At 35.8% G+C, this 16,538-nt stretch overlaps 1 protein-coding gene across 1 annotated transcript in view; it reads left to right on the forward strand.

Annotated features, from left to right (window-relative positions):
• LOC134530920 (regulating synaptic membrane exocytosis protein 2) overlaps positions 1–16,538 on the forward strand; it is a 350,617-nt gene that overhangs the window by 238,583 nt on the left and 95,496 nt on the right. The window contains exons 9-10 of the mRNA XM_063366274.1: positions 8,862–8,955; positions 11,886–12,034. Of these exons, the coding sequence (XP_063222344.1) occupies positions 8,862–8,955; positions 11,886–12,034 (243 nt within the window). The remainder of the gene's footprint in view (positions 1–8,861; positions 8,956–11,885; positions 12,035–16,538) is intronic.

The raw sequence follows: 16,538 nt of genomic DNA on the forward strand, positions 1-16,538 counted from the left end.
TAGTCAATAGAAGCGCAGAGGGGAAACACCAATCTCTGGCTTGTCGAGTCATAAAACTGCTTTATCTTCTTCTTCTTCTGAGTAAAAATATCTGACTAACCTTGCTTCTATTCTTCCAAACAGTAAAAGTTCATCAGGTATCTTCATGAAAGAAACATTCTAACTAATAATTCTTCATTTTTCTTCTTCTTTATTTCTGTTAGTTGTAATAGAAGGCCATGTTAGGGAGGTTATAGGGAAAACGAGTGGCCAATTCCCACCCCATCACCCACCTAGATCATGACTAATTAACTTTTAAACTTTCTATTTCAAACAAATAAAAAAAAACATTTTTTTTTATTCAAACTTTTAAACTATAATTACTTTTACTTCATAACCTCAAAAGCTAATCAATAATTCTAAATGAAATTGTGATTTACTGCATCCTTGTTCCATCCGATCTGTTTGTTTATAACCTTTCTTGTAAAGTATAAAATTTTCAAACATTACTAATTCAAAAAAAAATTAAATTCTGGTGTCCTTTGAGTTACAATTAACTTTACTATTTCTTAGCTTGAAATAATTTAAGTTTTCAGAACTATTTCATTGTCTAATTCACAACACTTAAAAATCAACTCAAAACAACAAATCATCAAAATCAATAAGATCATCTGACCTACCTATCAGTACTGTGAACTTGAACTGTTCGTACACATTTATAATAAGCTATTGTATTTAAATTCCAACCTAAATAAGGTTTTAAAAAAAACTACTAATCCCTCTGTAAATTAAGAAAATTAACTTTAAAAATTAAACTTAAGGTATTAGTTCTTTTTGACAGCTACCACAACTCACTAGTTCCATTACATTACTATAACCTAAAAAGTTCTGTAAATAATGTTTATAACAAAAAAAAACTCCAGTTACTGTCTTCCATAAAAAAAAATAAAACTTTACATGACCTTATTAATCTCCACTTGTAAGTCCATGGCTGCCAGCTTTCTCTTCTCTTGAATCTTCAGTCTTGGCTCTTGTTTCAGTGATCTTGTATCTTGTCTCTCGAACTCTTGTCATCTTGTAAACTGGACTGCTGCTCAGCTCATCTTAAGGAATCTGTAACAGTTTCAAAAATACATGTTAATTTAAATTACATAATTCCTGTTCTTTGGTCCTAAAAAAAAATTGTATTATTAGTACACATTACCCTGAAACAACATTATTATTCATTGTTTATTACTTAAAAAAATGCTTTACCATAAAATCCTTTTTTGTTCTTTTCATTAGGCCTATTTATTTTCCTTCTTCTTAATTAAATTCTGCTTCAAATGTTAATCCTAACTTAAGACCTACCATCTATTTATTATTCATTACCTACATTATTTATGTTACCCTAAAATTCCCATAAGTTTCTAATACTTCCTATCAAAGACATTCTCTCTAAAAAAAAATTTACTTGTGACTCTTAACTTAACAAACTTAAAAAAAACTTTTACACTAGACTTAACTTATTATTCATTCTTAGTTACTAAATTTCTATATGTAAACTTTAGTACTTACAAACAAAAACTGCCTATTTCTCTCTACCTCTTAATCTCTTTCAATTATTACAATAATAATGTTACCTTGCATCTTTAAACTTTCTTCTTTTCAATTAAATTAGACATCTCATAACAATAAAAATTCTGCCTATACTCTTCTTATGGGTGTACAAACCAACAACAAAATTTCAAATTCTCAAGTTTCCTTATATTTAAATTATGCAATGCACATAACCTCTGTGGTGCCTGTACCCTTTTAGGCCTACCACCTTCTTCTCATCATGACAACTACTATTCCTCGGGGTCTGTATTCACTGTTACAAATCAAATATCTCAAAAAAAATTAAAAACAAATTTATTATTTTAAGAAAACAAAAATTTACATTGAATTTACTATGGAGCCTGGAAATCTTAATGTCTCACAGCAGCTAACATGACTAAATCCCATGGAACCCCAGGTTTACATAACCTGTGCCCAAAAATTTAAGCATACCAGGCTTTCTCTGCACTGGTTTTACAGCATCACACACTATTTAGGGCCCCTGATCTGCCATCAGTCCCAAGGAGTTTTCCCACAACCCCTCTCTACACAAGCGCCTACCGCATTCCTCTCAAATGGCTATCGGTTTTACGGCATTCTTTTGGGATCCGACCATCAAGTTAGGGCTAATCGAACACTAAACCTCCATACTTCCAAACTAATGTAAATCAATTAAATTTTCTCTGTAAATTCTAAAAATCAAAAAAAATTATTCCAACATGCCAAAGAAACTTCCAAAAAAAATTCATAATCTTATCTTCAAACCATTAAAATAAAAATAAATAGATTACTCTGTTTTCTCCTTAATAACTGTAAACTGTCAACAAATATCATGTCGTAAATTTTAACTATGCTTACTGACTCTTAATCATAAAATCTCATTTGTCCTAATTAATAAACAACCGATTTCCTTAAAATCTCACTGTATCTCTCACACTCAAACTTCACTGGTTGAATATCTCAATAAATTCAAAAACAATTATCTAAACTCTTAAAGAAACTCCTCCCCAATTATTCAAATTACTTCACCTTATTTTATTTCATTACTTAAAACACCTTACTCAAAAAAAATTAATTAATTATCTAGCTATCTTCCATTATTATTTATTTACCGAACAAAACTTTCTCCTAAATTAATTTAGTAAAATTCAATTTCACATTAGGCAAGTACACTAACTCTCTACAGCAATGTTTCTCATTTCCCTCCTTCCTAACTGAATCCAATCTTACTTAACCTCCAGGGAATTTACCTCACAAAATAACCAAAAATTTCACTGTAGTGCCTATCTGCTATAGGCCCACTACACAGGGGGCTCTAACCCCACCAACAAACTTCATTGAAATGGTACCCTATCCCATACAGGATAGCCACTTCGGTACTACCATGGGGAACTCCTGCCCCAAACTACTCACAACTCTCAGGATTCTCCTAACCCTTAATTCACGTAGTCAGCCCATCTCCTATGGTCTGCGCTACAATTCCCTTTCTTCCCAGGGACACAACACCTCACCTTAGGGTCCCTCGCCCTAAAGAAAACATTAATTTTGTCTCTCTGTTCCCTTGGAGTAAATTCCCTCTACACACAAAAACTATCCTTCCACTTTTATCAATGCTTATTGATTTTATAGTGTACCTCCTTATTACTGTTTACAAATCCCAAAAAAATATTTTTAAAACCGAGGTAGAATTTAACTAACAAAAACATAAACAACTTACAACGAAACACTTCTAGCCTATACATCATACACTTCTTAAATTAAATTACTTACATACTGAAAGTTCCTCTTCTCCTAAAACACACTTAAATTTAAATTTATTTAACCAATAGTCTATTTTCTTATCGCTAAGTTACCGTACAGCTGATCAAAACAAGGTCACGGCCTGTCCACGTCTCCATATGAGCCCGTGACGTCACCGAATTCCATCAGGTGCGCCAACCCTCGCTTGCGGTTCCTCCGTTCTCCGCTAGGTCTCAGCACCTCCCCGTCACGTGTTCACTCTGCCACGTCCACTGACGTGTCGTTCTGAAACAACTCTCAACATTTTTCTAATTAAAACAAAACATCACTATAAATTCTATAACTCTCTTTTACATAAACTCTCGTTTTCTCTTTAATTCCTTTCTAACGTTTATCCTTCCCTCGACTGATTTAATTCGTACGTCTCGTCTCCTACGCGCACGAAAACAAAACAAACTTCTCTTGAAAATAATTCCTATTTACGAAAAAAACTTTATTTTAAATTTTAACTCTCTTAACCTACAATCTTAAAATTAATTTCAATTAAATTAAACCACTTGCATTATCTCTATTAATCATTTAAATTATAACGTATTCTCCTCACGTAAAAATCCCTGATAAACTCAACGACTTAAAACAACTTATCACTATAAACTTTATCCTTACAAGTATACTCAAATAAACATCTGTTACGTCAAAAAAAAAATCTCAAAGACTTCCTCCACTATAGACTAAAATTCCGTAATCCTCTCCTCAAGTAAACTCTTAATAACCTGCTATCAGAAGCTGAAACTAACTTAATAATAAACATAAAAATCTACCTCTCTCTCTCTCTCCAGAAATAGAACCTATCCGGCGAACTCTACCATTTCTGTCACGTGCACCTTCAGAGGGGGGGGGGGGCGAGAATCGTAGCTCTTTACATAGAAACAACTCGCTTGGCATCAACTAGTCTTAACTTCATAAAATACTTTACTGTACCTAGGATCATAGGTTCGTCATCCCGTACAGGATGTCTGGTGAGAGCTGAACTAAGGAGATTTTGCAAAATAACATAATACTTAATTAAAATTATTTTATTCTTAAAGTCAAATACTCAACATCATTTTAAAGAACATTTAAATAGCGGGATTACAATTTAAAACAATAATCTCTTTACTTCCTTAACGATTGAACGACCTTACAAGAGAGAGAATGAGAGAACTTCACTAAACACTTCCCTAGTCCTTCCGAATACCTCAAATCATAATTAATACTTAAAATTAAAACAAAGATAAGTCCATACTCACATTTTCCGAAAAGCCTTTCTTGATCGATTACTTAAAACTAACGTAGGGGCCTCTCCTGCCCTTAAAATCCGAACGAACATTACATTTTAAAAATTATAACTAAACGACTAGTGACGAGGGCCATTGCCTCCGCCCGAAAGCTTGAAGATGACTACATTATGACCTAACTTAAATTAAACGACTCGTGGCCTCTGGCGTCGACCATAGCTTCCGCCCGAAAGCTTGAATTCCTACATCACGAACGAACTAACAACTCGTGACCACAGGTGAGACGCATAGCCTCCGCCTGAGTGAGCCCCGAGTCACCACTCACTTGCGCTTAAATTCGCGCGCCCTGCCGCGCCTACCATAACAAAAGCTCGTTATTGAAGTCAAATTTACTAAACAACTAACTAGAACATCTGGGAAGACTCCCCCCCCTCTACCACAATGTGCAGGCCACACCGCGCGGCTTGTTACGACAGCGCGCCCCAGTAACTGCGGCCCGTGGCTGCGCCAGCGCGCGGCCAAACAAACAAACAAAATTCTGCAAGCCCGCAGCGCGCCGCGCCGGCCCCGTGCCCCAATTACATGGTCACGCCACTTGCGCTGACGAGTGTACAGAGCAGCCAGCCCAGAGTCCCGTCAGTAAAGTCCCCAAATTTGATTTCAACAACCCTGCAAAATTTCAACCCGCGACAATATTCTAACTTATCATTGACGATCGCATCCTACCAAGTTGAATGAACGAGAGAATGCGCCTCCTTTTCGTTAAATGAGCTTTCGTTTTACAGAATTTCCGTCCAAACGTGCTTCGTTTTCATTAAATGCTTGTCCTGCGCGAACGAAGCGTAGTCATTGTGTGTGTACATTGCATATATTGCGTACATTGCGTACATTGCGTACATTGCGTGTACTTTGCGTACATTGCGTGTACTTTGCGTGTACTGTGCGTTAATTGCGTGAATATTACGTGTTCGTTCCGTTTACTGTGTGTCCTATTTCTTCATTTCGTTTCCTACGTGTACTGTGTGTTCATTTCATTTATTGCGTGTAAATTGTGTGTATTTCACGTACATTGCGTACATTGCGTGTTGGAGCTGTTGGAGCATTTGGAGCTTTATACACTTGGAGGTAGTTGGAGGAGTCTTGTACACTCGTAGAATTGTATCCTCATAGTCTCTTAGACTCGTAGCATTCTAGCCAATTATCATTGGAGCTGATGAAGCAAAAGGCCGTGGGTGTCAATGACTGTTGGAGAGATTGAATTCATGAGACGCGAACGTATAACAACTCGTCGAATTTTTCGATCATATATCCTCTTTTTTTAAATGTTGTTTTGACTCTAGTATTATAGTAAATGGATCTTGATTTGACTAGCATATTATTCCTTACGATGCATGTATATAAGCGAGACCTAGACAGGAGGTCGTTCAGTTTGTTACTGACGTCGACGGTGTAAGGATCACCTATTTTGATTCTTCTGGTGCATAAGTAGTGTCAATTACCTGTACTTGCGAACTACATGGCATCTTTACCGTCTTTAACGACGAACTCGATGGACGTTGTACCATCGTCTACGGGAACCTTGACGTCAGCGACGAAGATGATGGAGCAGATCCCGTTGGCAACGTCGACGACAACACTGGAGGAGACTTCGACAGACATGATAATACCAGCAGAGGAGACTTTAATGCCGGTAGTGCTGGCTGTACAGGAAACCTCAACGGATGCTGTTTCGCCCTCGAAGGAGACTTCAATGGATGACGAATCCTCAACAGCTAACGAACATAGATGTCGTTACTGTGACAAGATTTTCTCAAACATCAGCAATGCTCGTCAACATGAGAAGAGAGAATGTGCTAATAACCCTTGTCGTAAGATGTTTGGCTGTATTAAGTGTCGCAAGCAATTTACAAGAAATTCTAATTTGAAGCATCACTTGGAGACATGTAAAGGCCCTGCAGAGCGGCAGAAATTAAATGTATCGGTGCAACAACGATGCATCGATGTGCATAAGAGCATGCTTGGAAATGGTACAACCACAGTTACATCGTCATCTGGTTCGGGTTTGTCTTCAACTAGGCATCCTTGCAGCTACTGTGATACGTCGTTCGCATTTTTCCATGATGCACGAAGACATGAGCGGAGCAAATGCATGAAGAATCCTTCTCGCATGAAGTTTCGCTATGATGAGTGCCTTAAATGGTTTACTCGAATTGATAATTTGCGCCAACATGCGAAAAACTGTAAAGGTGAAGTCCGTGCGCCTACTGCTGAACTACCTGCCGACATTTCGACTCCTCGCTTTAGATTGGTGACTCGTGATCGTACAAGCAAAAAAACAGATGTGCAGAGACCGATTGCTATGATGTCTGAACTTGAAAATAAACCTAAGACTGTGTTCGGTGCATTACAAGTAAACGATAATGGCTTATACTTGGCGCAGTCTGCATTTCGTGGAACGTTGAAAGACTACTATTATCTAAATACGTTTGGTGAGTCGAGGACATTTGTACTTTTCTTGATGATATCAGACAGGACATAATCAATCAGCTTACTGATGACGTAGCAACAAATGGTCCATTAAAATATAACTTGTGGTTGGACTGTATATATGGAAAGCCATATCCGTTAGATGATAAAGTGAAGAAGTGTGCATTCAAGACATCGGCTGCAGTAATTTACAGTTATGACGATGTGAAGCAAACTGTTAAAAACGGTATCCAGAAACTCTGTCAAGAAGAGGAGAACTATGTCAGTAAAGGTTCTGGTTGGACTCTGTCTAGTATAAACCGATTGGAGCAAAGAATTAGTCATTTCACACCGATGAGGAACTAAAAGATTGATTATAAATTTGCTAGCTTTCGTAAGTGATCCTGTAGTAAAATAGAAATTATGTAATAAATATTATGTTTGTAAAAGAACTTGCGGTGTTTAATTCCTCGAACCTTTTACTATTTTGATAAATTGTTGTTATATTTAATTTTTTTGCATCATCCTAGATCGTACCAAGGACCTTAGTCGATCTAATTAATCAGTATATTGATTGGAAATTTATTTAATGATTTCTGAACTTTTTCCCCGAATCTCTAGCAATATAATTACGAATTTTCCAAGATGGTGGTGTTGATGGCATATAGGATGATGGTAGTAGAGGTTTTAAAGTCTCTTTAAGAATGTTGAACATGGTTTATTGAAATTATTATTTTTTACACAAAATTAAACATTATTGCATCGATCGGGTATCGAACCAAGGACAGGAGCGGATCGAATCGATCTGTAGAATGATGACCAATTTTTTTGGTGAATTTAGGAATTTTTCCCGAATTCCTAGCTAAATAATTACACGATTCCAAGATGGCGACCAAATGACAAGATGGTGGGTGACACAGCAATAATAAATGATTACTGCACTCTAGCGGGTAAGAATTCAACTAACATGGCGTCAGCGCACTCTAGCAAGCGATAACATGATGATGGCTTCCAGCAGACGAAGACAAGATGGCGGACATGACATCATACTAGTTGACCTTGTTATTGGTGGTAGGTTAGTCTGTAGGTGACTTCCGTGGAGGAAGGAACGGTCGCCATTTTTATTTTTTTTGCCCTCACCGGGTTCGAACCGAGGACTCCGAGCTCCGTGTCGTTAATGTATGTTTTTAAAATATTTTTTATTAAGATTTTATTAATTGAATTTTTTTTATAAATTTTAATTTTTTTTCATTAAAATCGGATAATAAATTTAAAGATGGCGGGCGTAACGGAAATTGCAGCGGTGACGTCCTAATCCATGATGACGTCAGAGGCTTTTCTGAGACATGGATGCTTAAGCCTACATATGGACATTTCTAGCCGCTGGGATTTTTAAGGACTAAAACGGGAAATTTTCCCTCGAAACGGGAATTTTTCCCTCGAAAACGGGAAATTTTTTCTTAAAACGGGAATTTTTGAGTCATTTGGAATCATTTTTGAGGAATTTTGAGGAATTTTTGCCGTCGTGACGTCACAAATCCAAGATGGCGGACACCGGCTCCGGATCCACACACTGAACCCTGTTTCCGGAGGAACATTCCTATTCTACTTACCTATGTTTATAACGAAACATACAACTCGGAAATAAAAATGCGGTGTAGTTCCTACGAATGTTCATTTATTTGAAATTACGACGAATTCTTCGTTTATCCTAGGTTGATTCTTCGTTGAAAGGTCCGTTAATTTACTGTAATTTCTAACAGTGTGTGTTCCACGAACTGTGTGTCTGTGGAATGCGAGGTGTCCACGTGCTCTGCCCAGGGTTCGAAGGATCGCAGCACCCTCTGTCGCCTGATGGGTCGCCGGGACTGGCCGTGGAGGAAGAGCGCAGGACGAGACGAAGAGGATCCCAGCTGTGAGTCCTTCGCGGATCCTGCCTCGAGGTCACAACCCACCTTTCCCCATAGATCCATTCGAGGACGCTTCATTTCATCAACCACGTAACTCTAGCGAATACCATCTGATTGCAAATAGCATTGAATAAATCTCGCCTATAGCACAGATCAAATCTTTATTTGTGTTATTTTGGACATTTTTTTAAATTCATACTTCTTTAGACACGTTAGGAAAAAATGATGACAGTGAAGTTTTACGAAGCGCTCGCACCATGCAATTAAATTTTCACAAGTTTAAAAAAAAGGCTACATACAAATAATAATATTACATATATGTGCTGTTAAAGCTTATACGTACTTTATTGATTGATTTGGAATACTGGTAAATATAATTAAAAACATTTATTAATTGTTAATAATAGTGATAACAATGTGTTTATACGCAATTTTTTACGTTATTTATGTAAGTTAGGTTATGTGCACGTATTTATAATTTATTTGCATTATAAAATATAAATTATTACATTATTATTTAATAAATAATTACATTTAATTAATTTCGAGTATATATTATTTTTCATTATAATTAATAATTACCTCGATTATTTTATTAAATACAATAATTAATTTCATATACGTGTTTAAATTCATATTGAATACTAAAAATATATTTAAATTTTCGAATTTTATTGAATTTTTCCTTTACCAGCCGTATTTATAATATCATATCAACCATTTTATTATTTTTATTTCTATTAATTGTTTGCATGCAAATTAATGTTAGTTTTTTAGTACGCCAAGTAAGTATAACTTCTAACGCAAGTACTTAAGTAAAAGCAAACATTTCTTAAAGTAAAATCATGAGAGGATACTTTAAAAGTGATAAATGATAAAACAAAGAACATTCAAATGTATTTGACCTCTGACAACAAAGATAATTTTTTAATATTTCTCAAAGGCAAATTGGTTCATTCTATTCAATTTTCTTGAGCAAGAAGTGTGACAGTACTTATGCTCGCATTTGTAACCTTAATAATTAATAAAAAATATTTTCCATTGAACGAAGTGGGAATTCTTAAGGAAAAAATGTTTTGCTTGTGTAATGGAACCTGTATAGAGATATTTTGTTTTAATTTTTTTATACTGATTATGTATTTTTTGGTTAAAATCACTTTTGTTTAATTTTTTTAAACTTAATTACTTGCAGAAGAGTCACGGCCATTTTTTTTTTACTGAAATCAATTTTAAAATGTGTCAAGCTTACACACTGAATCAAGTCAACAATTACAAGGAAATTTTATTTATTTTCTTTGACATTGTGGTTGTATCTATGTAAATATGAGATAGTGTTTCTTATGAGTAAAGAGTTCTTAGAAAAATAGAATTCTGTATATAGTCTATGAACCGAGCAAATTCAGTTCTCCCGTGCAGCGCGGGAACATAGAACGCGATCATCCCGGACCATAAGGCACCGCGTTATTTTCGCGCGCGTCTCTGCGGCAGTATTTCCCCTCGGAGCTGTAAACCCGCCTGCCCCAATGTTGGGTGCCACTTCTCACCGGGTGTCGCGTGGGCGATATTGCTTCCTGCCGGAGCCCGGGTCCGCCGCCCGCCCGTCAGCTGTTTGCGACGGGTTGCCTACTGCGTCCCATGCAAGGAGCTGGTCTCTCACCCCCACGCATTTTCAGTTTCCTTGGAAACCTTAAATTTGCGAGTACACTGCTCACACTAGTTTTTCTCTTTCATCTCGCTCCTCCCCACACCAAATATTTCTCCATCCAAACAATAAATATGTTGGAAATGTTAAAAAAAATTAATACGAAATACGTTTCGGAACAGGGTTTTTCATCCTTGAATGGGAGTTTTCAGGTTCTATTACGCAAACTGCTCCCACAGCCAGCACTGTGAGTCCTGGAAAATTAAGTGTTGGTTCTATGTTTTTATTGAGACTATAATGTGCAAAGTTAATATAGTCTTATGTTCTACGCGTTTCCATTTTTATTTACATTCTTTCATTATTGATTAATAATCAGTAAAAAATACCAGATTTTTGTTTTGATTATTTATCTAAGTTAGTGAAATGAAGCTCCATAAACAGTATAATATTTATTTTATTTGCGTCTATTTAGTCTTCTAGAAACTACAGTTTTTAAACGTACGTAACTGCCGTGAGTAAATGAATTCTTTCATTCATGTCAGCGACTGAAATTGACGTAAAAACAACACTTAGCCATTTATTCCGTCTTCGAAAACATTCTAAAGCTAGTCCTATAATAGGTAGATCACAACATTAAAAATAATACCTAAACCTTCTAAAAAAATAGGTTAACAATTCTTTAAAATAATCCCAGATGATGAAAATAATGGCTTGACTTCATTTGCCATTTATGAATTTAATAAATTGTTTTCTGACACAAAATATTTATAAAGTATGGCAGTAGGTGAATATGGTATGTATGGGGACACCGGTGGGCGGTGGGGGATTCAGGGATTCGTGGCGACCATCTTTAATACGCCATATTGAATATTACGTAACGGAGGCCATCTTGTATAGCCTTGACCATGACCTTTGACCCTGGTGGATATCTTGGATTACGTCACTTCCGGCGGCCATCTTGGATTAAGGTCAACCAAGGTGGCCGCAGTGACGTCATAATCCAAGATGGCGGATTCAATATGTCCGCCACGAATCCCCGAATCTCCCACCTTCCACCGGTGTCCCCATACATACAATATTCACCTACTTATGGGTTTTAAAAAATTAAATTTTAAATATTTCTGAGCTGTGTAAACTTGTGAAATGATTTCCAGTAAATGACTGCAACGAAACAAGTTAGGTAAGGCATGTTTAATGAATATCTGACCGAGTGCCAGACGCAGCGGCAGGAGAATGCCCAGCCTGCTGACCGGGAGCTGCTGACTAGAGAGGCGCCTGCTGTGTGCCGCGCAGGCCGGACCTGGGGATGCGCGCGCTGCCGCCCACGCCGCCCCTGGCCGCCGCCCCCAGACCGCCCCACGAGGACCCGGTGCGGCGGCAGGCCTCCGTGGCTGACGGCGAGGCCATCAAGATAGTCATCCACGACGTGGACTCCGACCCCGGCCTCGGACAAGGTGCAGTCGCGTCATCCGACTCTTAGCAGGTCACAGTTCTACACTGCATGGAAAACTTACAAAGTAACGGTTCTGCATATTATATAACAGAACATAAAACTTTTACATTTCCATGTAACACTTATAAAGTAACGGTTCTACATAGTCACGAAACACTTAGAAAGAAACGGTTATACGCTCATGGAACACTTACAAAGTCACAGTTTTACATTGCAATGGAAAGTTATAAAGTAACGATCCCACATAGTAATGGAAAAATTAGAATTTAACTGTTCTACATATTCAGAGAACCTTAGAAATTAACAATTCTATATAGTCATGTAACACTTATAAAGACATATCTTTACAGTGCCTTGGAGCACTTAAAAAGTAACGCTTCTGCATAGTCATGGAATACTGAGAAATGCACTGCTTTGCATTGCCATGGAATACTTAGAAAGTAATGGTTCTACATAGCGATAGAACACTAGGATGTCACAGTTTTAAATAATCATAGTATGGTCCATGCCTTGGCCACAAAAATATATTGTAATTTATTTATATAATTTACAATGTGTTGAACAATGGCCCAGCCTAGTGATCAAATTCAATTTAACCAGGAATGGCTTACAGCTTCTCTTAATAAAAGTTCAAAAATTAAAATAAAATAATGTGTATATATATATGGAACCATAATAGAGTAGTGTAAAATGCAAGATAGTAAAAAAAAATTCACAGTGAATTTTCTCAAACTAGTAAAATTTAAAGTTTGAAAATTAGTTAGTTTATCCAAACGATTACATACATAAATAAACACAAATTTTAACAAAAAAACCGATTTAGAAAAACTATTCCAAAACAAATTAATATGCACTAAAAAGTTAAAAAAAATGCGTATTCTTCTACAACTTAATAATCAACTTACTTTTTCTACTCATCAATATGTAGGTACGATATATGAGTTTACCACGCAAGAAGGTAGGTATAATGTTGTTACAATTATGGTTATTTTTGGAGTCGGTGTCACACTTCAAATCTAACTCAACACATATCCACACCACCCTTCTTACGGTAAGTCCTTGTGTTTAATATTGGCTATATTTTCGTATCACGGTTTGCTACATTATGTCTCAACATAGTGTCGTATTAAAGTTCGTTTGTTTGGTTTAATTAGGTGTTGGTATTTATGTCCTTTCAAGGTTGCAGATAATGTCACAGTATAAAAGTTAATTTGTAAATGGGTTTCAATGAGGTATTGGTATTCTGTCACAGTACACACAGTATATTGTCGTTCGTATAAAAGTTAATTTATAAAAACAATTCTTAAAGTATTCTCGTATTATTATTTGCTAGGTATATTGTAGTGTGTCCTTGGCTGACAACCTTCTTGCGTGGTAAACACATAGATCGTACCTACATATTGATGAGTAGAAAAAGTAAGTTGATTATTAAGTTGTAGAAGAATACGCAATTGTTTTGTTTTTTTGACGTGAAAACGTCTAATAAATCGATGAACGCCGGCTGCACGCACGAAAAAGTGTCCCACTACGGATGTCCCACTACGGATGTGTTCTGTTTGCTCATTGTACGCATGCGTGGCATCTCTCTTCATGCTCATTGTACGCATGCGTGGCATCTCTCTTCCACTCGATTGGAACAACCATCGATTTGACTTTTCAATCATATTTTCGTCATTTGAATTATTAATATTATGTAATTTAACGATCGTCCACAGATTTTCAGCACAATCGGTACGGTTATTTAAAAGTAATGTTGAAAATTAAAATACGTTTTGAACCAACAATGGTTTTTAACAGTTACAGATAATAATTCAAATTACACCCGGTATCTTTTGCACAATGTTTTAAAAAATATTGTAACACATTATAAATAAGTTTGGTGTGTTTGGGATGCGTATTCGTTATAAAATCGTGTTAATATTATACCCCTACCGTGAACAAAGTTTTTATAAATATATATATATAACATTTGAAACTACATTACTTTAGTATGGCCTCGTGGACGTGTGGTTAGCGTACTTATATCTTAAATTAAAGGTTGTCGGTTCGAAACCCAGCAGATTTTTTTGTACTTGTAAAAATAAATATGGCGCACGAAACATTTCAAAAGTAATAAATATATTTGAATTAATGAATGCAAATAAAAGTTAATTTATTAATTCAATTGCACATTTCATTTCACTCCTTTGTATCCATACAAAATAGTGATAATTCAATAAAAATTATTCAATTTTATTCATAAAAGTATGCAGAGGTAGATTTTATCATGCAAAAGATTGAAAAATTTAAAAAAAAATTCTTCCTCAAAGAATATAATATTTTTAATGCCTAAATGGTTTGGTTGCAAAAACCTATTACGGCTCAGTCTCAGGCCGAATATGATATTTCCTTTTCTTCTGGATCAATCATTTCATCAATGTTTTGTTATGACGTTGTCACGTTAAACTATCGTCCGTAAACCGACTTTGCAGACAACCAATTTTTTTTTTTTACTTTTAAGTGCATATTAATTTGTTTTGGAATTTTTTTATTAAAATTTGTGTTTATTTTTTTTTAGTGAATCTGAAGTACAGTAACTAATTTGTCTGAATATGGGTAGACCTACTAAACGTGCTGCTCATATGAGACAGCGCCGTTTAAATGAAACAAACGAAGTCATGAGAAACGCCTATCTCAACAGAGGAAATCTGTTTTGAGGACAATATCAAAAGAGACTTGCAAAGAGCACAAAAATAGACTTTCGAAAATGCGGCTTTACATGAAAAAGTTTTGAACAGGGAAAATATCGAAAAACCTAGTCACCGTCTCGGCTTGATCAACGATCGTCTATCGAATGAGACGAAGGAGCAACGTGCCCACCGACTCAGCGTGATACACGATAGTCTATCCAAAGAGACAGAAGAGCAACGTGCAAACCGTCTCAGCTTGATTCCCGTTACGGTAGGTGACAAAAATATCCGGATAGCCTATAAAAGATTCGGCCGAGTATCGTTAGTTTGCTCCTAAGAAATGAAGAGTTCCGTTACTTTGTCATGGATCCCATAATCATAACCTAACCAAACTTTCATCAAATTACCCTTGAAGTGCATCCTTTCCAATAAAAAAAAGAATCATCGAAATCGGTTGGCGTTATATTGAGTTATTCGTCCATTTGTCGCGCACATACTTAATGGAAATATAAGACTTAATTATATGGTTTTATAATGGATGCCATTTTCAGAACTAGACCAAATTGAAATAGAATCACGCGGGAAGCACCAGCTTTCAAATAAAAAAGATCATTAAAATCGTTTTAACGATTCGAAAGTTCTGAGGTAACAAACATAAAAAAATACAGACGAATTGAGAACCTCCTCCTTTTTGAAGTCAGTTAAAAATGAAAATTTTTATTAATTTTTACAAGTAGAAAGTAAGTAGATAAAAATTTATTGAAAACAAAACCTAATTTCTAAATATATTTTCTTAGCTTCACACATGTTATATAACTTTCATTTAAATTTAATTGTAATTTTTAAACTTTTATTAAGACGAGGTTGTGAGCCACTGCTGTTTAAAAGGTATTGATCTGCAGGCTGTACCATAATGGAACACTTAGAAAGTAACGAAACAACAAGGTCATGGAACACTTAGAAATTCACGGTCATCGTGGACGTATTCAATTACATAAATATAAGTATAATAAGCAAGTATAAGTATAATTACATTATCTACGCTATTATCTCTGCCGCTTGAAGTAACAACGAACAGCTAAAATTAGTTTGTGCAAAAAAAAATCCTTTTACAGTGCGATTTTTAAATTTGTTATTATTGTGTTGCATGAGACTGAAAAGGTTTAGCAGTAAAAACTGTATTTATGGTAGGGCACCATTTAACACGCTCTACTTTAGAATCTTTTTTAAACCGGTTTTTAGGTATATATAAAAACGAAAGAAAAAAACTGGACGGTTTTAAGCTGTAACCTTCGGTACAACAAAGCGCAATACAATAGCAAGGCGTTCTCTCTCACCACATCAACTTAATTAACAAATGTGCAAATATTTTAAGACATTGGTACATATTAAGCATTTACCAATTAAACAAAAGAATGAAAAAAATAGTCATCTGTAAAAATTTAAAAAATTGAGAGGGAATTAGTAATAATATAATACTTTATACGAAACTCCCATTTAACATATTGTTTATGATGGTCTCGCCTACTACTATCACCGTTAGTTCGCAGGCCGCCGTGAGCTTCACTAAGCCGACGAGACACGCCAAGGCAAAGGCTAGGAAGATGCCAGACCTGTGTATATGACCGTGGTCATGGACAGCTTACAGTTCACAAAAATGATAGCACACAACCACAACCCGAACAGTTCCGAAAAGTTAAAATGTTAGATTAGGGTCGGTCAGTGTAATAGATAATAGTTTTTTTTCGGGAGATTAAGTTAGGTTAGCTTTATCGTAACTTAAATGAAAAGTTGTTTGGCTTAGCGTTATTTAAAAATACTCTA

The sequence above is a fragment of the Bacillus rossius genome, chromosome 1, assembly GCF_032445375.1.
Source record: "Bacillus rossius redtenbacheri isolate Brsri chromosome 1, Brsri_v3, whole genome shotgun sequence".
Taxonomy (NCBI): Eukaryota; Metazoa; Arthropoda; class Insecta; order Phasmatodea; family Bacillidae; genus Bacillus; species Bacillus rossius.